General features: G+C 41.6%; 1 protein-coding gene across 1 annotated transcript in view; it reads right to left on the bottom strand.

Annotated features, from left to right (window-relative positions):
- Positions 1-1,098: 1,098 nt before the first annotated feature.
- SLC2A13 (solute carrier family 2 member 13) overlaps positions 1,099-26,156 on the bottom strand; it is a 253,233-nt gene continuing 228,175 nt past the window's right edge. The window contains 3 exon segments of the mRNA XM_040343614.1: positions 1,099-3,205; positions 13,442-13,594; positions 20,929-21,047. Of these exon segments, the coding sequence (XP_040199548.1) occupies positions 2,979-3,205; positions 13,442-13,594; positions 20,929-21,047 (499 nt within the window). The 3' untranslated portion in view covers positions 1,099-2,978.

Below are 26,156 nucleotides of genomic sequence, written 5' to 3'. Positions count from 1 at the left end.
CCCACTTACTGCGACAGTGACAATGGTTTCATCAGGCACAGGCAGAAATAAAATGATTTATTTTTTATTTTGTAAGGCTAAAACCCATGTCCGCTTTTGATTGCGGTCCGTGCCCCTGTTGCACACTTTACCCCTCTTTCCTGTTTGTTAAAATTATTGTCAGTGTGACAATGAGTAAAACGCAAACTCCTGACAGAGCCCAGGAAAACAGAAGTTCTAAAAACAAAAACAAAAAAAACACACTTCTTTGCCTTCATTTGAATTTGTGTATGACCTATTGCTAAAGCACTGTAAGTAAGGCTTCATGTACACATTGTTTAACCTCTCCTGAACGATTAACCCTGACAGCTAGAAACCGGCATCTAAAAACATCCGTTTAGCCGCGTTTACATGCCACGTTTAGTCGCTTTTTTGGTAAACTTAAAAAAGTCTAAACGAAACGCTGCTAAACGCGAGTTAACGCAGCATTTACAAGCCGTTACAGGCATTTGGCTTTTCAAATGCCTCTGAACATCCATCTTAATAATTTTTTTTGCGTTACAAAAAAATGCTTCTAAACTCAAATGCCTAGAAACTACTATAAACGACCCTGTGTACATGTAGAGATAAGATAACAGATTTTTCAGGGGTTGTTGAATAAAAAGCCCAACTGCTCCTAAACGTCTATTTACCAGCAGCAGTGTACATGAGGCCTTAGGAGTGACATCACTTTTAGTGATTTCATTCAAACAAATGTATTATAATTTTCTATGGTTTAGGTTTGTTCAAATTATCTAGATAGTGATTAGCACAACAGCAATTTACATCAACCACCTACACTCAGTTGCTAACCCTTTTTTCTTGCTAGCACACCACTTGTCCTGTTACTGGGAACTGAGAACCAGTATTAGCTGCTACCTTTCTGTTCTGAAGGATTCTTGGTTTAAGGCATCTTTTGTATCACTATAGCTGGTTTGTTGATATACTCTCAGGCAGCACCGATTAACCTACGGTTAGATGGAGGAGAAAACTAAATCATAGTCTATCAATACTAAATAACCAGATATAAAGTGATTTGGTTCACACAGAAGCTCTATTTGCCTCTTTTTTTCTGTTTGAACTGAAGTTCATAAACGTCAGCCTGGATAGAGTATGTGTGGTGATGTATGCTGAATTTTTTTTTTTTGTACAAGCTAGGTTACCAGGTCATTCCTTACCCTCCTCAATTGCTCAGCTTGGGACTGACATGCACAATGTGATAACACATGTGCATCACTAATGTGTAAACACATATTAGGGACAATTTAGATAGGAGTCAATTAACCGACCAAAAATGTTTTTGCAGTGTGGGAGGAAACCGAAGTACCTGGAGGTAACCTGCCTGAACACAATGAGAACATACAAACTCCATGCAGACAGTGTCTTGGCCAAGATTTGGACCACAGTGCTGCAAGGCATATTCGCTAACCACTAAACTACATGGCCGCCCCTCATCAGCTCTTAGCAGCAGTCTATGAAAAATAAGTGGTATAAAATGGTTAACAAAAGGCCTCCCAAAGAAGACTGAAAGAGCTCTGAAGAATATAGTGACAATAAGTCATTACATTGTTTTTTTTCTAAGTTCAAATACATCAAAATTTTAAGACTATTTACTTTTCTACAACAAAAAAAAACATTGATCATCATTCCCTTTTAAGGCCAAAATGTTTCCTACATTCTAAGGAAGCACTGGAAAAAAACAAATACTGTGCCTCTTGTATCAATAGTTCCTAATGTGCAATCTGGATTTTAATGACTATTGGTTATTAATCTGTCTAATCTGTGTAAACCGGAAAAGTGTGTCTACAGCAACTGTAATAAACAAAAATATTCTGCTAACACTTAAGTTAATGTGATAGCTGTAGCGATTTGTGTTAAAGATCAACACAATGCTGTTAAACTTTGGCACAGAGACTTTTTCATAATTATAACTTTTGCTGCGCTTATTCATGATTAAAAAAAAATAAAATAAACATACACACCTAGGTGGATACAGCATTGATCTGATGCTGGATTTGTCCCCCGCTGGCTCTGCAGTAAGAATTGAGCGATCAAACACCACTGGTCGCTCAGTTCTCACCTCCGCTCTGGCGGTCATGGTTCTCTGCTCTCCCCTCCAATGCTCACTGGAGTGCTGGGCTGTGGAGAGGGTGGGAGAGGCTGGCTCAGGCTCTCAGTGGATTGCCGAGTCAGGTGCTGATCCAGGCTTCTGGGCTGATCTTTTCAGAGCCTGGACAGACTCTGTGACCCGACAGCAGGCAGAATGAACTGCACTCCTGTAATCCATAGAAATATGGTCAAAAAAAGCTTTAACTATACTTCTCCTTTAATCTTGCCTCCTAATATCAATATGCTTTGTGTCTGGTCGTTTGACAAATATTTAGAAATATTATTACATGCAAAAAGCTACCCTTCAGTAACAAAGCTGAAATTGTAAAAAATTACATTTCAAATGGTATTTTAAACAAAATTCGAAGGAACAGTTTCTACAACATGTTGTTTGTGTATATCTGATCACAGTCAGATTAAACTATGCAATATTTTTCGGCCTATAAGTTTTGATCATGTGCATATTACGGTAATGCCCCCAGCTATGGCATTAACAAAAGGAAGACTTAAAGTAAGATAATGAAAAATTTTACAATCGTAGCTTTTAGTCCTATTTTACAGACACCATTGAAAAAATTAAAATTAACTTAAATTCTGATTTAAAAATAGTGTTTAGAGAACAACTGTAAGAGGAATTAGAACCAAATATGACCAGCCATTTATTTTCCGACATATAATTGTTTTGCTCTCAAGTAACTGAAATATCCTTCTAAACCAGTAACAAACAAGATTTTGGTAGGGTTATTTTAAGCTCTCCAGAGGACCAGACCAGAAGCAGGACTGTGAGGTCACCTATAGCTGTCCTTCTCCAGACGGTTGTTAAATGATTGGTATGCATCTGCCAAGGAAAATTATTCCACATCAGAGGCATCATTGTCAGAAAGATGATAATTACTTCCCTTGACGCGAATATATTCTATATACCTCCCCTCATCAGAGTCAGAGCTACCACATGTACAAAGTCTATTTTCAAACAGAGATTCAATTTCCTCCAGCTTCTTTCCCTTAGTCTCTGGTAGGCAGCCATAAGTGAATAGAAGTCCAAGAGAAGCAAATCCTGCGTACAAAAAAAAAGCTCCTGCAAAAAAGAAAAGTACAAAAAAAAAAATATTAATGTTTACTTTGAGTTTATGTACACTAAAATATGCACTGTATATTTTGTTTAGACTGTTTAAAAGATAAAGAAAGTACCGTAATAAAAAGACGTGAAAGCAAGATTGGCAAGAGAGGGAAAGAGGAAAAAAGGAACAGACTGACATCAATATATGAATATTGTACTGTATAATATGCAATATCCTTTTTATCTTTGAAGCAGTAATCCCACCGCTAATAATATCTAGAGAGTAGCGATGTAAAAGTGTAAATAATTAACGCTTTTGAATAGTAAGGTTGATTTACATATTACTTATGTTTCATGAGACATCTTTTTAACTTGCAGGCCAAAAAATTACTAATATCTGCATATTATTGCCCTAACATCTACCTCTACTGGCCAAAATTAACCCCATTCGCATCTAAGGGTAAAACAAATGTTAATGCCCAAGCACAACTTTGACCGTGTTTGGAAAATCGTACATATCATCACAACTACTTTGTGCATACAGGTGAATTATACCGTGTTTTTTTTTTTCAGGACAAAATTGGGATTTCATTTGGTGGTAAATGGTATCAAAGGAAAAACTGGCCCAAAATAGTAAAAAAATAATTGTTAAAAATTTCTGCTGGATTTTTCTTGCTACTACCATAACCGACCACCAAAGAACAACCCAAAATACATTTTCCTGTTCCTGACACAGCAATACCACATATGTGTTAGTTGTTGTTTGTACCCGTAGTGCAGCCCAGAAACAATACAAAAAATTTACATTTTGCTTTTTTTATCCTGCCTAAAATTCTGAAATGAGGGGAAACTCTGCTGATTTTATCATCCAAACATGTACAAGCAAAAATGATGTTTTTTTATTTTCCTTGCATGTGATCTAGATCTCTCGGATCTAGAGCGACTGCACTTTCAAGTGCACTTGTAATGCAAAATTGATTTGCCTTTAGTAAATGAACCCCAATGTATCTCTCCCTCCATCCAGAAAGAAAGAAAACACAGGGGGGGGCTTCACATTGACTGATAACTGTGATAGTCAATCAGAGGCCATCACCGCAATCAGGTGACCCAGAACTGGGAGTTTCAGGTCTCGACCGTTAGTACGGCGTGCTCCTAGCACAAAGATAGTGAGGTATTTGTTATTGTTTATTATGTAAAAAAAACAGTCTGTGGCAATAGGTACCCAAGGCAAAGTTGGCAATCTATAATGTTTTAATAACATAGCACCAAAATATTCTAAAACAACACATTTTACCGCCATCACCAAGTCCTTGTCCCATTAAAATTTCATTCTTATATTATTCAAAGCCAACAGCCCTCACCTTGCTAAACATTGACTTACTGTAACCACAGCAGACTGATTCAATTCGTACAATGAGGTGCAACAACTTAGCAAAATGACCCAGTGTGTAGGACATGGCTGTAACATTTTCTGGTAGGCACTTTTTTTCAATTATTAGCAGTGCAAAGTGTATTTTTTCCCAGGTGATCAGCCATCTATAATGGCCATTTGCTTTCATTCTGCGCTGCACAGTGAAAGTTTATGCCCCTTCCTTACAAGCCAGTGTGGATAGCTGTGCTCTTGCCAGATGTTTCTGCTTAGCCACATTATATGGTTCGCATTTAATAGAAAAAGACTTCATTGTACCATTATAAAAAATTCCCTCTAATTGAACGGCTCGCTATCTCCGACCTTCTCTATATCTAACGGGACTCGACAGGGTTGACCGCTGTCCCCCCTCCTCTATGTTCTTACAATGGAACATCTAGCCATTGCTCTACTTAACAATCCCTCGGTCCAGGGCATAACAATCAGGCCCACCCATACTAAACTCGCCCTTTTTGCGGATGAACTGCTCTTGTTCGTGACACACCCACATACATCCTTGCCCTCAGTGTTGCAGGAGTTTCAGAAATTTGGAGCGGTTAGCAATTTCAAGGTAAACTACACTAAATCCGAAATCCTTAACGTATCTTTGTCCAAGTCAGACCTACGGAGACTATCAACTAATTTTTCCTTCAAAACTGGCTCTACCTCCATCAGGTACCTCGGAATTCAAATCCCGGCGGATCCATCCCAACTCTTTTCCCTGAACTTTACCCCCCTACTTCTTAGGACCCAAGCAGATTTAATCACTTATGCGTCCAAACGGCTCTCATGGCTAGGTAAAGTGAATGCCCTGAAAATAGATGTTCTCCCTAGGTTCCTATATTTGTTCCAAACCATTCCTATTCATATACCTAATTCGTACTTCAAGAAGCTGCGCCGGATGTTCTCCAAATTCATCTGGAACGCTGCCCGTCCCAGAATACAATATGAAACATTATCTCTTCCAAAGGTTAGGAGGGGAGCTGGAGCCCCAGACGCCTCCTTGTACCATAAGGCTGTGGTGCTCACTCGTATACTAGACTGGTTCCATCATTCTTCAACCAAACTCTGGGTTCAGTTGGAAAGCCACATGAACCCAGTTGATTCGGGGGGGGGGTTCAGGCCCTTTAGGCGACCTTACCCTTCAAACGATCCAGGTTTGGGATCGCTTGCGATCCAGAAGGGGCTTGTCGAACCACATGGGGCCTATGACTCCCTTCTTTGGGACCGCGGCCTTTCCGCCGGCCATGTCCGTAACGAGATTCGGACCATGGCGAAAGGAGGACTTGCCCAGGTCCTTCGAGCAGACCCCACCCTGAGGACTGATACCCCGACCGATCCGACCTCCCGACACCCCATGCGGTGGCTTCAGAGGCAACAGATTACTTCTTACATTCGAACTTTCCCATCCATTCCGGACATCCTTGATGAACCGACGGGGTTTGAGGCGCTCCTTCTGCAGGCGGAACCTCCAACACATGTGGTATCTCAACTCTACTCCCTGTTTCTCATTATCTTCTCCCCTGACCCCCCGCCGTTTACAGTGGCCTGGGAGACGGACCTTCGTTACTCTATTTCTCTTATAGACTGGAAGAAGTGTTTTATCCTGACGCACAAGCTATCCTTGGCCACGAAGACCCAGGAGAAGGGGTACAAGTTGCCAACGAGATGGTACAGATGCCCAACAACTATCCACCATTTCAATTTGGCAGTGCCGGATACCTGCTGGTGGTGTCTTAGATCCCGGGGAACCATGCTCCACATCTGGTGGGAATGCCCTCCTGTGCAGGGATTCTGGCAGCGGATTTTCAAACTATACTGCAAACTGATGGCGACCTCTATTCACCCTTCCCATGAGATGGCTCTCTTATCTATACTTCCTGGCACGTTCAAATCCATCAAAAACGATGTACTGCGACACTTCTTGGCGGCGGCCAGAGTGGTGATCCCCCGTCATTGGAGATCGGCAAACAAGCCTTCGCTGGGGGATTGGGCTGTTGAAGTGGACCGCATAAGGGACCTTGAGCGTCTGTTGGCGGAAGAGGGTGGTAAAAGCGAACAGTTCTCTCTCACCTGGACTTCATGGTCCATGTTCCGATACTCTTCTGAGTTTATCTCTTGGGCCGAGGGTGGCCTGGATGATGTGACCCTGATGTCATGATGGAGTGATTCTTGTCCCTTGACTCTTGTCCCGTCTCTCTACCCCCCTCTTTGTCTGCCCACGTCTCTCTACCCCCCTCTTTGTCTGCCCATGCTTCTTCTCCTTTTCTTGATCTCTAAATACATCCTTAGGAATTTATTGAGCCAACGTATCATGGCCTCGACCCGCTTATTGTTACCGATTCGTTATGTGACCCCATATGTCTTATTTTACTTGCAGATTCATACATAATCTCCCCTAATATGCCGAATGCGGCGCAACACTGACCCCCTCACTAATGTGAGGTTGGTGGATGCAATTAATGTCTATTTTATATATCTGGAGATTGTTTAATTGAACAGCCTTGTAGTGGTCCGCGTACACATGCTCTCGTTCCCTTTTCTCACGTATCTTAGACATGATTTTGTTATGTCAAACACGTTGCTTACTGTTGATGTAATTGTTTTCACTGTATGTAATGTTTGAGACGTTATCTGTCTTTATGTCTCTTCGTTTTCTTCTTATGAATAAAATAAGATTGAATTAAAAAATTCCCTCTAAACTAAGTGTATAAAATGTATTCTACGTGCACGTGAGAGATTTCCAACATACAGATAAAAGCGGTATTTTGACCAAAGCTAAACTATCACTGGAGCCATTAACTACAGCAATTAGAGGTACAGAATAATGAAAACAATAAAGTGGTTGTAAACTTCAGACATGACATATGAACAAAGCATATCCCTCTATAGTGTGTACTTGTCTGAATTAAAAGCACTATGTTATGCTATTTCTGTCTGCTTCTTCATTCCTCTTCTGTCAGCATGAATCACATCTGATACATTTTCCTGACACCAAGAGAAATAAGGTGACGGGGGAGGGAGCGCCAGCTGATTGACAGCCTCAGCTCTGTTCCTGTGTGTTCTGTGAACAGGGGTGTGTCCCTTTCCTCCAATCAGCTCTCAGAGCTCTTCTCACTGAGCTATGCAGAGTGTAACTTCAGCTCTCTGCCCCCTTTTTTCTGACAGCTCAGACAAGGCTGTATAATTTTTACACTTCGAACAGATGTAGAAAAGAGAATATCTCAGATAAACAGATACACCTTATGTAGGAGGATTTGTTTCATCTCTGTGTATCGCCTGAGACCAGTCACTTCACTGGGTATATATAAGGGTATAAAACCACTTTGAAGCAACATATGTTTAATGCTTTTTACCCTGTAAAATCCTCTATACCAGGGGTCTCCCAACTTTCGAGACAAAGAAACAGTTTACGGTCCTCCAGCCGTTTGGGGGGCCGAACTATGGCCATTGGGTGTAGAAAAGGTCCTCATGTCAGAGGGAAAAAAACAATGCTCCACCATTGGTGTCCAAGGGAGAAATTGGGCCCCATCATTGGGCCCCATTGTTGGTGCCAATGGTGGGAATCAGGGCCTAGCGTTGACATCATTGGGAGAAAGTGGACCCCATTATCTGTGTCATTGGGAGGTATTGTGCCCTTTTATTGGTATCACTGTTAGTATCAGTGGATGAAACAGTGCCCAAGGGCCAGATGAAAGCAAGCTAAGGGCCGCAGTTTGGAGACCACTGTGGTATACTAATAAAGAGAGTTTCAGCACAGAAACATTAAAAATGGTGAATATTTTGTAAAGTGAAGATGTATGCGGTGAACCAACCTTTGATAAACATACAAACATAAATCAATATGTTCAGGTCATACTAATGGTATATTTAACCATTGACAACCGAGGACGTCCCTGGGACGTCCTCGACTTTGTGCGGTGATATCTGAATGATGCCTGCAGCCGCCGATTCTCTGCATGATAAGAACGATCAAAGCGGCAGTTCTGGCGATTGATCGTTCTTATAGGCAGCGGGACCCAGTCATCTCTATGACCGTCGGAGGCCCGGCGTGACGTTATGACTTCACGCCCGGTACCCGGAAGTAAACAAAGCCGCAATCGCGGCTGTCGGCATGTGATCGGTGATTTTTTGTTCATCGATTTCATGCTTGTAAGCCTGGAGGAGAGATATGGGGTCTTATTGACCCCACATCTCTCCATAAAGAGGACCTGTCACACTAATTCCTATTACAAGGGATGTTTACATTCCTTGTAATAGGAATAAAAGTGATAAAAAAAAAGTGTAAAAATAAAAAAAAGGAAGTAAAATAAAAAAAAATTGTTTTTAAAACGCCCCTGTCCCCGTTATCTCGCACGCAGAAGCGAACACGCATGCAAGTCCCGCCCACATATGTAAACGCCGTTCAAACCCCACATGTGAGGTGTGCAACAATTCTAGCACTAGACCTCCTCTGTAACTCAAAAATTGTAACCTGTAAAAAATGTTAAAGCGTCACCTATGGAGATTTTTAAGTACCAAAGTTTGGCGCCATTCCATGAGTGTGCGCAATTTTAAAGCGTGACATGTTAGGTATCTATTTACTCGGCGTAACATCATCTTTCACATTATACAAAAAAATTGGGCTAACTTTATTGTTTTGTAATTTAATTCATGAAACCGTATTTTCCCCCCAAAAAAGGCGTTTGAAAAATTATTGCGCAAATACTGTGCAAGAAAAAAAGTTGCAATGACCGCCATTTTATTCCCTAGGGTGTCTGGTAAAAAAAATATATATAATGTTTGGGGGTTATGATTAATTTTCTAGCAAAAAAAATTAGATTTTTACATGAAGGAGAGAAGTGCCAAAATAGGCCCGGTTGTAAAGTGGTTAAATATTTTTACAGAAAGGCTTCTAACACAAAGCTGAAAACATGCACGAGCGGCAGCCTTCAAAATCACTGACAAAGAGCTGCTTAGTGATGGGAATGTCTGCAAATCTTCAGTAATTACTGTAAATATTACTGTGATCAAACACAGATGTTCATCTTTGCTTATCCTATTTATTGCACAGAAGGGCTGAATGCATTTTAACCACTTCAGAAATCTACATTAGCGTTAGAAAATAATAGAGCAAGAAGGAAATTGTTGGTTAAGTACATCGTTATGCCTGTTCTTAAAGAGAATCAGTCATTGTGAAACAGCACTTATTAATTTGCACTATAAATCTTAGTCATCTAGCACAAATTATATTTGTTGGACAGAAACGGTCACTAGGTCATGAGAGGGTCAAGAAACAGACATCTGTAGCTACATGGGCAATAGCAGAATTTTCTACCTCACCAATTACACACATTATCTTTAAATGGATATTTAACAGCTTTAGGCATCATTCACACTGGCACTCCTGTATTTAGCTTTTCCAAATGCAGAAGCGATCTGAAAGTATAAACAATTTTTAATTCTTGTAAGAAAGTATTTTTAGCAATTTTTAGACCTGGAGGCATGACATTCTGTCTTCTTTAAACTCAGCTAAACTGACTTCACCTAAATACAGGTTAACACAAAGTGTAAATGGCACCATTGAAAAATCATTACATGCATTTTGAAATGTCTCTAAATGCATATAAACGCAGATTTAACTGTATCACAGTGAATGAGGCCTTACGTTTAGATTCATGCAAGCATGTCCAAGCAGTTTTCTTTCACATGAGCCAATTCGGTTTCTTCTCTGTTCCCTCTTTGTTTTCACCTCAGGTAATTATACTAGTAGCATTTAAACATGATGATTTTCACAACATTACAGGACTACTGGTGCTTTTATTATAAAAATAGTTTTTATCCAGTTATAGTGTAAAGTGTGTAGATGATATGGACAGTGTAACTAGGCCAAGAAGGTGCAGTCCACCCAAACGTTTACACATTAATAACAATTTGGCTACCTTGTTTCCTTTGGAGCTTAGAGCAGCACTTCGCAGCTGCTGACTCAGGGACCAATGAAGGCCAAAAGGCTTAAGGCTGACCTTTCCCCATAACAGTTTGATAACAATTATTGTTCTTTAATAAAAGCAGTCTTTTCCTTATTTAAAACACTCCCCTCTCCTTGGTCTTAAAAAAATAATGTCACTTTCTTCAATTAATATATGTATATTTAAATCCTTGATTGTATGCATTGGCTCAGATAGAAAGGAACAATGACAAAAGCTTTATAGTGCCCACTCTCATAGCCCTGTCACTGTCAGGGGTTTAACGGAGAGAACATCAGGAAGACGCTATCCTTTGAAGTTTCTTTTGCGTCTCCCTGGCAGCAGAGTTTGTCCTTTCACTCTTCTGCTTATTTTTACTCCCTTCCTAATCTGTCTTCTCCAACACAATATATCAACTGTTACTTTATTCCCCCTTCAGCAACAGTACATTTTAAAGCGGTTAGTTGATCAGCCTCTAGTGGCTGTGATTTTAGACACCGTGCTGAGAATAGCTAGCAACTGAATGAACATGTGCAGGGTAACATTACTGGACTTTGAACAGTATAGGCACCTATTTGTAATGTTTTACATAGCTATACTTGCAATAGGGGCCAGCCTCAAGTGATCTATCAGGATTTAACTTTCTAACTAATGCTCCATTTTAATAGACAGTCTGGGCATTTATATCACCTAGTAATCAATTTGACAATATTTTCCTGTACTTTATTGGTTATGGATAATTTGTGACTTAACCACTTCGGCTCTCACACCTGTTTACCCCCTATGGACCAGACCATATTTCACATTTCTGCCATTTGTCTGGTCATGAGTCTCTAACTTTGTAATTACTTATGATAAAGAATTGATACATATATTGTTTTTGGGGGGACAAAAGGGGGTTCTCTCGTGACCCTAAAAGATTGTTTTTTACATTTTAGGGGGAAAAAGAATAAACATCTGAAAAAAACATTTTTTTCAAGTTTGATCAGTAATATTTAGAACACAAGTGCCATTAATGTGAGGAAAACATACATCTTATGCTGCAGCTTGTTCTATTTACCGCAACATTAAAAAAAATGTTTTTCTACAAAGCATGTTAAAGTTATTTACGAAAAGAAATAGATTTTTTGCATACATTTAATTTTTCTCACTTGCACCAGTAATTTATAGTCCTTACCAATTTAAAATAAAACAAATATACTCAAAACCACGTATTTTTAACAGTAAATCCTTAAAAGATAACCATGCATATATGTGCTTTATAAAAAAAAAGGAGCACAGGAGCTCAGTAGAAGGAGATAAGAAAAGATAAGGTCCTGCAAGACATACAAGACACGCCCTGTGTACAGAGGACGGGGTTTTATGGACGTCTGTAAGACACCTAAGGTAGGCAACTGGTTAAGTAAAACATTTGTTCCACTATTCTGGGGTAATAGTAATACTAAGCTCTTTTTCCCCAAATAGCCACATATGAGGGGAGTGAGGTATGGGACTGGGATTCAAGAGCGGAGTATATAGCTGATATTACGTGGGTAGGTAGGGGATGTTGAAGAAGAACCTCAAATGGGGTAGGCTCTGATCAAATCCTTCAAGTATTTGGATTAGGTTGAAGGACTGAGTGAAGGTGTATCCTAAAGTCAATGGTCCATAGTTCTGGGTTCCAGTATACCTACCCTTGTAAGGATGAGGGCTGGGTTCTGACTGTATTACTGTGGCTATTCTACGATGTATGCCTTCATGGCATGGGCCTAAGGCAGAAGCTTGTATAGCATGTGGAAATGTCGGGTTAGCAACAATTGGTAGTGTCTGGAAGATGTGTAAGAACCTCAGGAGAATATCTTGTTTGATGGCATTAATCCTACCTAACCACAACAAATGTTTTAATGAATAGGTGTTGGTTTGTTCATAATTTATTTCACTTGAAAAATTTGTGAAAAGGTAGATCCCCAGATAGCATATGGAAGAACAGATATCAAAATGAAAATCGATTCCCATTTGTTGTTGCTGGGTCGGAGATGGCGAGACATTTTATATCTCTAACTTGATGCGATTCACCCTAAAGTTACTATTTAAACCAAAACACTGAAACTCTTGTAGAATAGAAGGGATTATAAGAGAAGGATTTGTCAAATATAGAAAAAGGTTGTCCGCAAATGGCACATTTCGTATGATGGGAACCTATCCGAAGCCGTATATATTAGTGTTCTGACGTAATGACACAGCAAGATGTTCCACTGTTAAGGCACAAAGGATGGGAAAGAGGAAAAAAAAAACCTGGGGAGTACCATTTCTGATTTTAAAACTGGGAAGAGGGAACCATTAACTGAGATTCTGACAGAGGGATCTAAATAGAGAGCCATAATGCAGGATAGCATATTGGATTCTAAGCCTGTCATCCTTCTGAAAGTTTTTCCTGCATCTTTTGTCAACAGACACATAAGGATTTCACTTCCTTGCTGCCCTGCCCTACTGTGTACAGCCCAGGCACACAGCCTGATGCTCCTTTTACACTCTAACACACAGCAGGAGACAGGGAGATCAAAGCACACTTACACACCCACAGTCTGCTGTGCTGCTCTCTCAGTCATTACTTTTCACTTTCAATAATGGTAAATAGGACAAATAGGGAGGGTAAATCTCTGTACAGAGAAGTGTTCTTATCCATCTCCACTCTGTCCAAAACTCAAAAAAATATAAAGTTTTGGCTTTAGTTGTACGCTAAGGCATGTGGTGCCAAACATAACTGATGACATATTTTACTGTTAAAAACGCTCTTGTGCAGATATATCAGAATGTACATTTCATACAACTATTTGAAATCCAAAATAAAAAATACTCTCCATAAAGGTACAAGCAGTACTGGAAAAACTTGCTAGCAGGAAGAAATTCAAATGTCCTTACCGTAATATGTAAGATATTCCGCTGTATGTAAAAATGTGAGTGAAATCGCCACATTAAATATCCAGTTTACTCCAGAAGAACACGCATTTCCTGTGCTCCTTGCCCACAGTGGGTATATTTCAGAGTTGACTGTCCAAGGCATTGGTCCCATTCCTATGCAACATACACATTTTAAGTGTCAAGCATTCATTAGTATAGAACAAATACAAATAAAAGCAGTTTTTAGTCAAGAAATCGTTCCAATGGCCAGTTCATGCTGGGTAAATGACTAAATAACGCAGGAGTGTAGACAGCAGCTCCTCTTTAAAAATGTGTTGCGTTAATTTAAAATGTTGGTTCAGTGGTATTATCAGAGATGGGGTGTTGTCAGCAAGCTGAAGGCTTAAAATCATTAAACGTCACAAAATATATTTTTTAAGTACCTGTGAAATTATTTTCCTGGAGTACAGTACAGGATACAGATGATCATAACAGATGGGTTATATGATCCACCTTAGGTGATTGGACACTGACAAAGACACTCCCTCATAAAACCCCTCTCTGGCTCTCCATGTGATCCTCAGTTTTGTAGCAAGCAACAAAGGACCAATAGCACAGTGGGGGAGGAGCCTGTTTCCTGTACAAAAACTGAATTTTTAAGGTACTTAAAGTGGTTCTAAAAGGCTGAAGGTTTTTATCTTTATGCATTATATGCATGAAGGTAAAACACCTGTGTGCAGCAGCCCCCTCCAGACCTACAAATACTTATCTGAGCCCCATATGCACAAAAATCTAGTCTCTCCAGGGTCTCTCCCTCATTGGCTGAGACAGCAGCTGGAGCCATTGTCAATCACAGCCAGTTAGCCAATGCGAAGAGAGAGGACGCAAAGCCGAGCTGCAGCTCTGTGTCTAAATGGACATGCAGAGCAGTGGCTCTGGAGTTTATCTGCTTGGGTTCCTCCATAGCAAGCTGTTCGCTGTGGGGGCACTTGGCAGGACAGTGGAGCCAGGCGTGCTGACGGGGGACCAGAGAAAAGGAGGATTTGGGCTGCTCTGTGCAAAACCAGGGAACAGAGCAGGAAAGTATAACATGTTTTTTTTTTGTTTTTTTTAACTTGACTTTCATATAACTTCAATCTAATTTTCTTTCTTGTACAGGTCACAGGTCTTTTATCATAACGGATGGGAAGTCTCAAAGCAGTTATTGAGGGGAGGGTAACTAAGAGGCAACAAAAAATTATGGCCAACAAACTCTCAGAACCCTCAAAGGCTAATATGGCCAGACAGAGTTTAAACTACATTCTGCAAAACTCTGCAGCTGAAACTGGCATCAGCCAAAGCCTGATCAGCAAATTTGTGTGCGAATGAAAAATGTACTATGATTAGGCCTACTACCAAGAGAGAGTTTTAACCTGTCTCAAACCATTCTGCCAAAATGGACATTGGTTATTCACTCCCTTTGAAAATACCAATCTAAACCAAACTCCAGCAAACAGCGCTGACATTAAACACATAAATAACTCAGCCCGTTTTGTACCAAAAAGGACTTTGTCAGGAATAGTAAATTGTCATAAAGACTAAGGGAAATGTTCAGAACAACAAAAATTGTGCCATGTGCCCAATAATGGGCGCCATTAGCTTGCACTATTTAAAATAGCACTTTGATTTGCTCAATTATGTCATTGCACGCATTACAATACAATGATGTCATCACATCATGCTTGTGCATGCCTGATACAGTTCTCTATTACGCATTTGTAACAGCTGCAGGATGTTTTCAGAAACTCCTTTGTTGTTGGGACAAATGGGCAAGCCACTTTGTTTCCCTGGTAAACCATGTTGACACTTGGTTTTCTCTTCTACTCGAAATGGCTATGTACCAGTATATCTTGCAAGTTCCTTGTTCTCTGATAGATGACGGATGGGGTGTATGATAAACAATCCCTTAGGTCTTTGTCATATAAAAGGACCGGACATTTTTTCCAGTAACAAAGGTTTTCCTGAACCCCAAAAAATAGAGAAAAAGTAAAAAATAATGGGATTTTTGTACTTACCGTAAAATCAATTTCTCGGAGTTCATCGACAGACACAGCGCCTCCTTAATCTTGACCATTGGGTTTTATCGCCTCCGCAAGAGTAGGACTAGGCAAACATGGGCTGTCCTCAGTCAGTATATAACCCCCTCCTTGCTCTATGTATTCAGTTTAGTAGCAAGCAATAAAATAAGTATCAAAAACTCCATAGAGGGGTGGGTGCCTTGTCCGTTGATGAACTCAGGGAAATGGATTTTAAGGTGAGTACAAAAATCCCATTAACTTTTGTTCATCGACGGACACAGCGCCTTCTTAATCTTGACCATTGGGACATCCAAAAGCAGTGGCAAAGAAAAAAGAGGGGTGGGCAAAATAACCCAAGGCTAACCACAAGAGCCCTAACCAGGACACGGGAGCCTTAACTGGGTCACAGGAGTCCCATCTGAAATAAAAAAATGTAAAGAAAAAACACCCCCCTCTTAAAACAGCAGCCTGCAAAACCTTGCGGCCAAAAGAAGCATCTGCAGATACCAAAATATCTATTTTATACAATTTAGTGAAGTATGCACTGATGACCAAGTGGCCGCCTTGCAAACCTGTGATATTGACGATTGATGACGGAAGGCCCAAGAAGTATTAGGCACCCGAGTAAAATGCACCGTGATAGGTAAAGGAGAAACCCGACCCTTAATAGAATAGGTTTGAGTCACAGTCTGTCTGATCCATCTGGAGATGGTAGCCGAGGAAGCAGCCAGCCCTTTCCTTGGTCCTTGTGGCTGCCAGATACACTCGAATCGCCAGCTTGGGACACAAGAACAGCAACACAATGTCCTCATTTAAATGGAAGTCAGAGTCAACCTTGGGAAGAAATGATGGGCAGGGATGAAAAACCACTTTATCCCTATGGAGTACTAAATAGGGACTACAACAGGATAATGCCACCAACTTTGAAACCCTGCGGGCCAAGGTATTAGCCACCAAGAATGCCACCTTCTGGGACGTTGGTAATGGAATCTCCCGAACATTCTCGAATGGAGGTTTCTGGAGAACCAATAGCACCAAGTTTAAATCCCATGATGGCAAAATAGACTGTACAGGTGGAGCCACATGCCGGAATCCTTGAATGAAGGTACGAACTGAAGAGTGAGTGGCTAGGGGTCGCTGAAAGAAGACTGCTAAGGCAGACACCTGGCACTTGATGGTGCTCAAAGTCAATTTCTTCTCAACGACCACCCCCCCACGTTGAAGAAAAGACAGCTTGGACAGAACAGGAGCTGCATCCAAGGCTGCATCACAAATATACTGCAGCCCATGCACCAACTGGTCTGCCAAATCAACATAAGAGGCGGGAACCTGCTCACTACCCAGACCCTGGCACAAAAGCTTGGCCCATTCAGTTAGGGTCTGCGACATCAGGGCAGAGGCCAAGACTGGACGCAATGCCGACCCAGACATAGTAAACATGCTGCATGCCACAGCCTCTGCTTTCCTGTCAGCCAGGTCCTTAAAGGACAGGGATTCCTCTACTGCATGGGTGTTCAACCTGTGGCCCTCCAGCTGTTGCAAAGCTACAATTCCCATCATGCCATTGCCTTTGGGAGTCAAGCTTGTAAGTGTCAGCGGCTTGCAATGTCTCATGGGACTTGTAGTTCCGCAAGAGCTGGAGGGCCACGGTTGAGCACCCATGCTCTACTGGGATTATGGTTGCTTTATTCAACCTGGAAACAGGAGGGTCCACCACTGGTGGGGTAGTCCACGTTTTTAAAAGTGATTCTTCAGAGGGTAGCGTACTGAAAAATCAAAATAAGGCAGATAAGTAAACACCCTTGGTGTGCGATGTGACTTATGCGTACCAAAGGACACAGCCACACCCTCCATCGAGTCTCCCGCACTGCAGTAACAAGTGCATCCACCAACGCTTTTTCACTCACTTCTGAGATCACAGAGGACTCATCCTCACTATCAGACAGGTCAGGGGGCGACATATTAAACCCCCCTGGACGGGCCACGTCCCCGGCGGCATCAGGCTCAGAATCAGATGAGACAAACTGAGCAGGGGAAGATAGGGGAGCACTTCCTCCCGAGTCTTTGCCCACACGCTACTTCCACCCGGGATACCAATGACTCAAGGACTGCCGTCAGTGCAACCATGGGAAGCTGGGGTTCCGAGGGACCTGCCGCCTCCATGAGGGGATCAGGGAGTGAGATGTGACCCTATGGCTCCATAGGGAAGATGACCCTGTAGTACAAAGGAACTTTTGCACCACTAAGGCACAACCCAATGGTCAGCAGAGTGAGAAACACAAGGACCCCCCAAAGACTTACCCACCAAACGGAGGAGCGCCACAATTTGGACCCAGCAACACCAATGTCAGCATCCATTTCATATATCCCGGGACAGGAAGCATAGGGGAGGAAGAGGAGATGTGCCTTCAAGATCACTTTGTTTAGCTAACTTACATCTCACAGAACCAACAATTAGCAGACTACAATCCACTGGCAACAGACGCCTGGTCACAAGGGGGAATGAGCTGTGGAATTTCCTTCCAGCATCTCTAAGGTCCTTACCCTCCCCCTCCTGAGTTTTAGGAAGGGTTTAAAAACCCACCTCTTTATTCAGGCCTACAGATAATCTGATAAATAGGAACCATGCAAAACCATGGTCTTTGAATGCTCTTTTTCCTCCTCCAACTGGAGGGTTAGCCCCGCCTGCCCCTCCCCAGTTTTTCCCTGTTTTATATTACCTCCTTCAAATTCTACACCCTAGGCTCTTCTACCTTTGGGTAATTAAAGTTTGAATTTGGGGTCTCTCCGTGCCTAGACGCACTCCTAAGGGAGCACATTCGGCGCAGTATGAATCCCATATCAAATTAAATAAATATAGTCCTCACCGTATGAAACAGGGAAGCACTGATCCAGATAGCCGACACTCTTTGCTGCAGTGAGTTTGTATAGTTAGTAACAGTCTTGGTAGAGAAAACATCACATCTATCTACAGAGATGCATCTATTCCCTGATGACACCAGCAAAAAATGAAGCATCACATGGTGGGTGGGGTGAGATGAGGAAGTGTCTAAAGTTTTTTAGTGACTTTGCCAATGTTCCGTCACCCGAAGGTGCAGAATATAACTTACTCATAATAACCGAAGACCTGTGCCCTGTACTGTATGAGAAATAAATACAGTGGGTATAGAAAATATTCACTCGCCTGTCTTATCCAGCCATATTTACAAAGTGCAACTTATAAAATCCAAGTGAAAAATATAACACCGACATGTCAGATTTTTTTTTTATAAAAAATGAAAATGCAAAAACAGAATCACTGAGTTGGAAAAAGAATCACCCCTTTGTGTCAGTATTTTGTTGAAACACCCTGTGTTTTAATTACAGTCTTTAGTCTGTTGGAATATGTCTCTACTAACTTTGCACATCTAGACTTAAATGTGCCCACTCTTCTTTGCAGACCTGTTCAAGTTCAGTTAAATTTGGTGGTGATTATTTTTGGACTGCAGTCTTCCAGTTATTACACAGTTTTTTTATGTGGTTTAAGTCTAGACTAGACCATGCAAGGACATTCACCTTTTTCTCCTTCAACCACTGTTTGGTTATTTTTGCTGCATGTTTTGGGTCATTGCCATGTTGGATGGTAAACCACCTTCCCATTGACAACTTTCTGGCAGAGGGCAGCAGATTTTTCTCAAGAATTAGATGCTAGAGGGGGGGCGTGGTTTGATAGTGGACCTTTCAGGATGCTAAAGTCTGAGCTTCGTCCTTTCTGATCGATTCGTCCAGTCATCCTGCACATTCTCTGCCTCCTCCAGGGCTGGCACATGGTGCTCCACTGCCCCCGCTCTGCCTCCCCACTGCTGCCAACGTAAAATAGGGCAGAACAAACGGCCTACCCTCACTGAGAAAGGTACCTCCGGCTCCCACGAAGCTCCGACAACTCTACCGCTGGATCTCACAGCTGAAGCTTCCTCCGTTTCTGCTCTTCAGCCACAGGTCCTACACTAGCTCAGACCATACAGGCTATAAAAGATTGCAGGGCTTCTCTCACAGCTCAGATTGACTCCATCTATGTGGATTTCTCCTTAAGCAAGGTGTGTAAAACCTAAGGGAGAGAACGAAAGCAGCTGAGGAGCTCATCAGCTCTCGGAAGGACTTTGTGGCCCCCTTTTCTACATCTGTGCAGGATGCCACTCGCAAAATGGCGGCCCTTACAGCCAAGCTGGATGACCTGGAAGACCACTCACGCTGCAACAACCTCCGCTTCGTGGGCCTTCTGGAGAAATCTGAAGGTACCCAGCCTAAATGGTCTGGTCTCCTGGCTAATGGAAACTCTGGGGGCTAACACCCTTCCAGCATCCTTTGCTATATAACGGGCGCACAGATCCTCTCCTCTGCCATCTGTGGTCCCCCCCATGGACAAGGAGGATGGTAACCTTGCAAAAGGGAACACAAGGGTAGATCCCCAATCACTTCCAGGAGTGGTCTCTAAAGGTCTTACAGGAAGGGGCTGGTATGCCATGGAGTCACATGAGAATGTACAGGAGGCACAACATGAGCAAAACCCTACTCAAAGGCCTTCACCAAGGAGTTAGAGCCAAGTGGCCTCTGTAATAGATCCACCAAGGCGGAGACTTCACACTTGATTATAAACAAAGCCAAACACTGATCTAGACTAGACTGAAGAAAGGACAGAATGCACCCCCATGTAGTAATTCCTGGGATGGAACTTCCTGGTGTCACACTAAGAACTGAAAATGTACAGCACAGTGTTAAAGCACATGAATTCTGATGTAAATAAGAACATTGTTAAAATAGTTGGAGACTACTTTGCAACCAGTACTGTGGTTTAGTAGCCAATTGCTAAGCCCAAGCAGTGTCACATGATGGAAGGGATTGGCATTGCTGATTCCCTGGGTTGCTGATATCAGCAATTTCAGTGGGGAAAGATGCTTTGTTCAAGTCTTAGGTATTATCTAGCACATTCATTATTTCACTGGTAACACAGACCAGATCCATCTTAGGCCTTTGCAGATAAACCACAACCCTTCTGTGCTAATCCACTCCCAGGTTGGCATTCCAATGCAATGCAGGCGAATAGTTGTGGAAATCTGCAGAACATAGACATCAATGACAATACAATCGCCATGCATGTGCTCCACCATCGGTAAAACAATATCATGCCTTGTGCAGTCAGAAATGTAGGGGGTGTAGAAGTTAAATGAGGGCTGAGATGGTTTACTTTGACCCTGCTTCTGATCCTAGGGAACAGTAGATATAATAAGTAAATAATGTAATGTCCTTGTAGAGGGAAGCAAGAAGTAAAAACTACAGCAGCATTAGTAAGATGCATTGTCTTGCCTCTGTCTAGCTTCCCTTGTGCTTTACAAAAAGGATCTTGTTTGAATGTGTCATATACAAATGTAAATGTTTTTTTCAGTGAGTTTATTTGATGTCATAAAAACTTACCAGGTGCAAAAAACATTAAATAGAGAATTAAACCAATAAGTGCAGTCCAGGAATATGATGTTGGACAGTAATTATAAGCCCAAAATGAACCGGATGTAGATCTGGATTCATTTGTACATCTGAAAGAAAGAAATGCATCGTTACAAATCATTTTCTTGGGTTGCCAACGGCATTATCATTCGTGCACTTTAGGTGTAATTCATAGATCTGTATTGAGTCAATCACCTTTAATAAACTTGTATAAAATGTCTAGAACAATTCACTAGACTAAAAGAATACAGGCAGAAAGTAAAAAAAAAAAAAAAAGTACTCAGTGAATGTGATACAGTTATGTGCTATTTTACATGCTATACTTACGTTGTCGCCCCGTCTCTCCACCTCATTCAATCATAGGACGCTTTGCATTGACACAGAAAATTTCACAGATTCTAATTTGGGCCATTCTGAGCATCCAACCTTCTGTGTTCAGAACTCATTAGGCCAGCTGCTCAGCACGGGTCCCAGAAGCAAGCGATGATCACTGGAGCAGTGGTATCTACAGTGAGGGAAAAAAGTATTTGATCCCCTGCGTATTTTGTATATTTTCCCACTGATAAAGAAATGATCAGTCTATAATTTTAAAAGTAGGTTTATTTTACAGTGAGAGACAGAATAACTACGAAAAAATCCATAAAAACGCATTTCAAAAAAGTTATAAATTGATTTGCATTTTTATGAGTGAAATAAGTATTTGACCTCTTTGCAAAACATGACTTGGTATTTGGTAGCAAAACCCTTGTTGGCAATCACAGAAGTCAGACGTATCTTGTAGTTGGCCACCAGGTTTGCGCACATCTCAGGAGGGATTTTGTCCCAATCTTTGCAGATCTTCTTCAGGTCATAAGGTTTTGAGGCTGACGTTTGGTAACGCGAACCTTCAGCTCCCTCCACATGGGTTCCACTCCTTCTATGGCATTAAGGTCTGGAGAGTGGCTTGGCCACTCTAGGACCTTAATATGCTTCTTCTTGAGCCACTCATTTGTTGCCTTGGCTGCGTGTTGTGGGTCATTTTCATGGTGGAATACCCATCCACATACCCGTTTTTCAATGCCCTGGCTGAGGGAAGGAGGTTCTTACCTAAGATTTGATGGTACATGGCCCAGTTCATTGTCCCTTTGATGCGGTGACGTTGTCCTGTCCTCTGAGAAGAGAAACACCCCCAAAGTATAATAATGTTTCCACCTCCGCTTTTTGACGGTGGGGATGGTGTTTTTGGAGTAAGGCTTCATTTCCATGGACGTTTTTACAGCCACTTTTCTGAGCGTTTTTTGCAGCTTAAAAACGTCTCTCCATGTTAGTCTATGGCCTCATGCCCACCATGACGTTTTTGAGCTGTAGATGGCTGAGCCGTTTTTAAGCTGAAAAAAAAAAAACAGGACCAGTGCGTTCTGAAGCTCCAGCGTTAGAGCTGTAAAAATGCCAGACGTTTAAAAAAACGCTAGAAAACGTGCAAAAACGCTAAAAAAAAACGCTACCGCAGCGTTTTTGAGCTCCAGCGTTTTATCAGCAAAAATTTCTTGGGTCACTGTAGCTAGCCTCTGTTAACACATGAGTGCTTAATAACACGGACAGGCTTTGTTTAAGCTGTAAAAAACGCTCAGAAAAGTGGCTGTAAAAACGTCCATGGAAATGAAGCATAATAGGCAGGATTCCGCCTCCTCCAAACACAGGGAGTTGAGTTGATGCCAAAGAGCTTGATTTTTCATCTTATCTGACCACATCACTTTCACCCAGTTCTCCTCTAAATCATTCAGATGTTCCTAGGCAGACTTCTGACGGGCCTGTATATGTGCTTTCTTGAGCAGGGGGACCTTGCAGGTGCTGCAGGATTTTAATCCTTTACGGGGTAGTGTGTTACCAATTGTTTTCTTAGTGACAATAGGCGCAGCTGCCTTGAGACGAGATTCTCCTGTGTAGTTCTGGGCCAATTCCTCACCATTCTCATGATCATTGAAACTCCACAAGGTGATATCTAGCATGGAGCCCCAGACCTAGGGAGATTGACAGTTATTTTGTGTTTCTTCCATTTGCGAATAATTGCACCAACTGTCGTCACCCTCGCACCAAGCTGCTTGGCGATGGTCTTGTAGCTCATTCCAGCCTTGTGTATTGTCTGCAATCTTGTCCCTGAAATCCTTGGACAGCTCTTTGGTTTTGGCCATGGTGTAGAGATTGGAATCTGCTTGATTGCTTCTGTGGACAGGTGTCTTTTATACAGGTAACAAGCTGAGATTAGGAGCACTCCTAATCTCAGCTCGTTACCTGTATAGAAGGTGATTGATTGATAGGGGATCAAATAGTGATTTCACTCATAAAAATGTAAATCAATTTATAACTTTTTTGAAATGTGTTTTTATGGATTTTTTTGTTGTTTTTCTGTCTCTCACTGTTAAAAAAAAAAAAAACTACCATTAAAATTATAGACTGATCATTTCTTTGTCAGTGGGCAAACGTACAAAATCAGCGGGTGATCAAATACTTTTTTCCCCCTCAATGTACTTCAGTGATTTCCAGTTTCCCGGGACATCAGGTCAAGTATGGCACATGCATAGTTACAAGCTGGAGCTATGAAAATATACATACCTGGAATTCCTCTATTTATTTGTAAGTATAGTTATCATTTAGGCCTGCTTCAGACCTATTTGCTGCGGTTATGTGCATTTCACAGCCATGGTAAAACAAAGCACTCTGCAGTGATCTGCGGGGCCATTCATTTAGAATCGCCAACAATGTAAAAAGTAGAATGTTTACTTTAGAGGTCACTGATTGGTCATCACAGCAATCATAAAAATTTACTGAAATGCTCAGATCACCTCGATACACTGGGGTTGATTTACTAAAACTAGAGCGTGCAAAATTTGGTGCAGCTGTAAATAAAAACCAATCGGCTTCCATTTTTTGTCAAAACTTAATTTAACAAGTTAGAAGGTGATTAGCTACCATGCACAGGTTCACCAGATTTTGCACTCTACAGTTTTAGTAAATAAACCTCACTGAATCTGAATGCAGTCATCACATAATGGCTCAGTTCACAGCCACTAACCAGCAAAACAACCTCCCATTTCTTATCCAGTGCTGTTCATAAAGGGCACTGGGTAACTGTCTACCACTTCACCTTTTATAAACATATTGCAGTTGAAAAGCAGTTAAAGCTGAACTCTGAGTAGTAAAATAAAATTTATAATTGCACTATAGTGAAAATATAAATGTACATAAATAGCTGCTAACAAAAATGGTACAAAACACAGATAATTATAAATAAGTACTGTGCTCGTTAACCATTAAGCCTGTGTTACAAAAAATCTAAAAGTGTCGGTATCACCAAAGTGAATAAAAAAACTTTGAAGCCCTAAAATATATATATATATAAAATAAATAAAACTGCAGTGAAATAATGGTAGAGAGTGACTAGCTGTCCTGGGAGCTGCACATCAAGTCAAGACCTGCTGTATAATAAGTAAATTCCAGTCTCAGCCTGGACACCCACCAGGCCACACCCCAATGTGTTTCACTATGCCCCAACAGAGCTTACATATGGGGATGAGTAAGCTCTGGTGGGGGGAGTAAAATGTCTTGGGGGCTCGGTCTGGCGGGGGTCCAGGCTGAGACTGCCATTCACTATCATACAGCAGGGTCTTGACTTGATGTGCGGCTCCTGGTACACCTAGTCACTCTCTACCATTGCTTGGAGCATAAACAAGCTCCCTTCCTGGCCAGCACTCACAGCCGTGGGCACAGGACTTCATTTCCATACAGTCTCACACACATATCCTTGGTTTGCAGTGAAATAATGTGCTCCAAGTCAACAAAAGTTCATATCGTAACCAGTGTTCAGAATGAATATTATTCGTACAGATGACAATGTATACAGTCCCTGACACAAGTCTTGTCACTTCTCTATTTTGTAGAAACTCCTGCTATTAACCTGACTTTTAATTAATCAACTGGTGTTAGAAATAGCTCATATGAAAAGCTAAAGCCCTCCCAAATGATATTTAATGCACTGAAATAAATTAGTTTCACTGAAAAAAGATTTATCATTTAATCAAGACAGAAAGGTAAAATTTTGGCAAGACAAAAGTTTTGTCGCCTATACAGAAATTGAACAACTTTGCTGAAAATCCAAAAATACGTCAGCAAATTAAGTAGTGGTGCTGTGAGATGCAAATTTAATATCTTGTATGACTTCCATGAGCTTGAAGGACAGCATCCATGCGGTTTGGCAAGGATTCATACAATTTATTGATGAAGTCATCAGGAATAGCAAAGAAAACAGTCTTGCATGCCTCCCAGAGTTCATCAATATTCTTTGGTTTCGTCTTCCATGCTTCCTCTTTCATTCTACACCACATATGCTCAATGATGTTCATGTCTGGTGACTGGGCTGGTCAATCCTGGAGCATCTTGATCTTCTTCACCTTAAGGAACTTTGATGTGGAGATGGAAGTATGCGATGGAGCACCATCCTGCTGCAAAATTTGGCCTTTTTTATGGTTGGGAATATAAGAGGTAGCTAAGATTTCTTGGTATTTTAGACTAGTTTATTGATGTTGCCTTCCACCCTGCAGATCCCTCGCACACCCCCATACTGGATGTAACCCCAGACCATGATTTTGCCTCCACCAAACTTCACTGTTTTTTGGGTAAATCTCAGCTCCATGCGGGTTCCAGTAGGTCTCCTGCAATATTTGCGGTGACTGTGGTGTAATTCAACAGAAGATTCATCTGAAAAATCCACCTTCTGCCACTTTTCCAGAGTCCATACTTTTAGCAGGCAGTGGCCCTTGGCAAATGCCACATGGCTTTTCAATTGTCTTTTGTTTAGTGCTGGCTTATGGGCACTGATTCGACCATGGAGGCCATTTCGAGACAGAATGCGACAAACTGTTCTGGTTCACACAGGGACTTCAGGTGACCAGGTCTCGTGGAGCTTTGCTGCAGTGGAAAATGGGCTGGCCTTGGATTTTCGAGCCAACAAACGGTCCTCTCGAGCAGTTGTCTTGCGGGGTCGGCCTGACCTGACCTTGTCCAAAACGTCTCCAGTCTCTTCAAATCTTTTTTTTATCCTCTGAACTTGACGCTGAGACACATTGAAGGTGTCTGCCACATCAGCAGTGGATCTGGTCTTCAGCCTCTTGATAATCAACACTTTAGTCTCCGGGTGAATCTTAGGCATGTTTGCAGAGGTC

Source organism: Rana temporaria, chromosome 3 (assembly GCF_905171775.1).
Source record: "Rana temporaria chromosome 3, aRanTem1.1, whole genome shotgun sequence".
Taxonomy (NCBI): Eukaryota; Metazoa; Chordata; class Amphibia; order Anura; family Ranidae; genus Rana; species Rana temporaria.
This window is presented reverse-complemented; position numbering and strand designations above follow the sequence as displayed.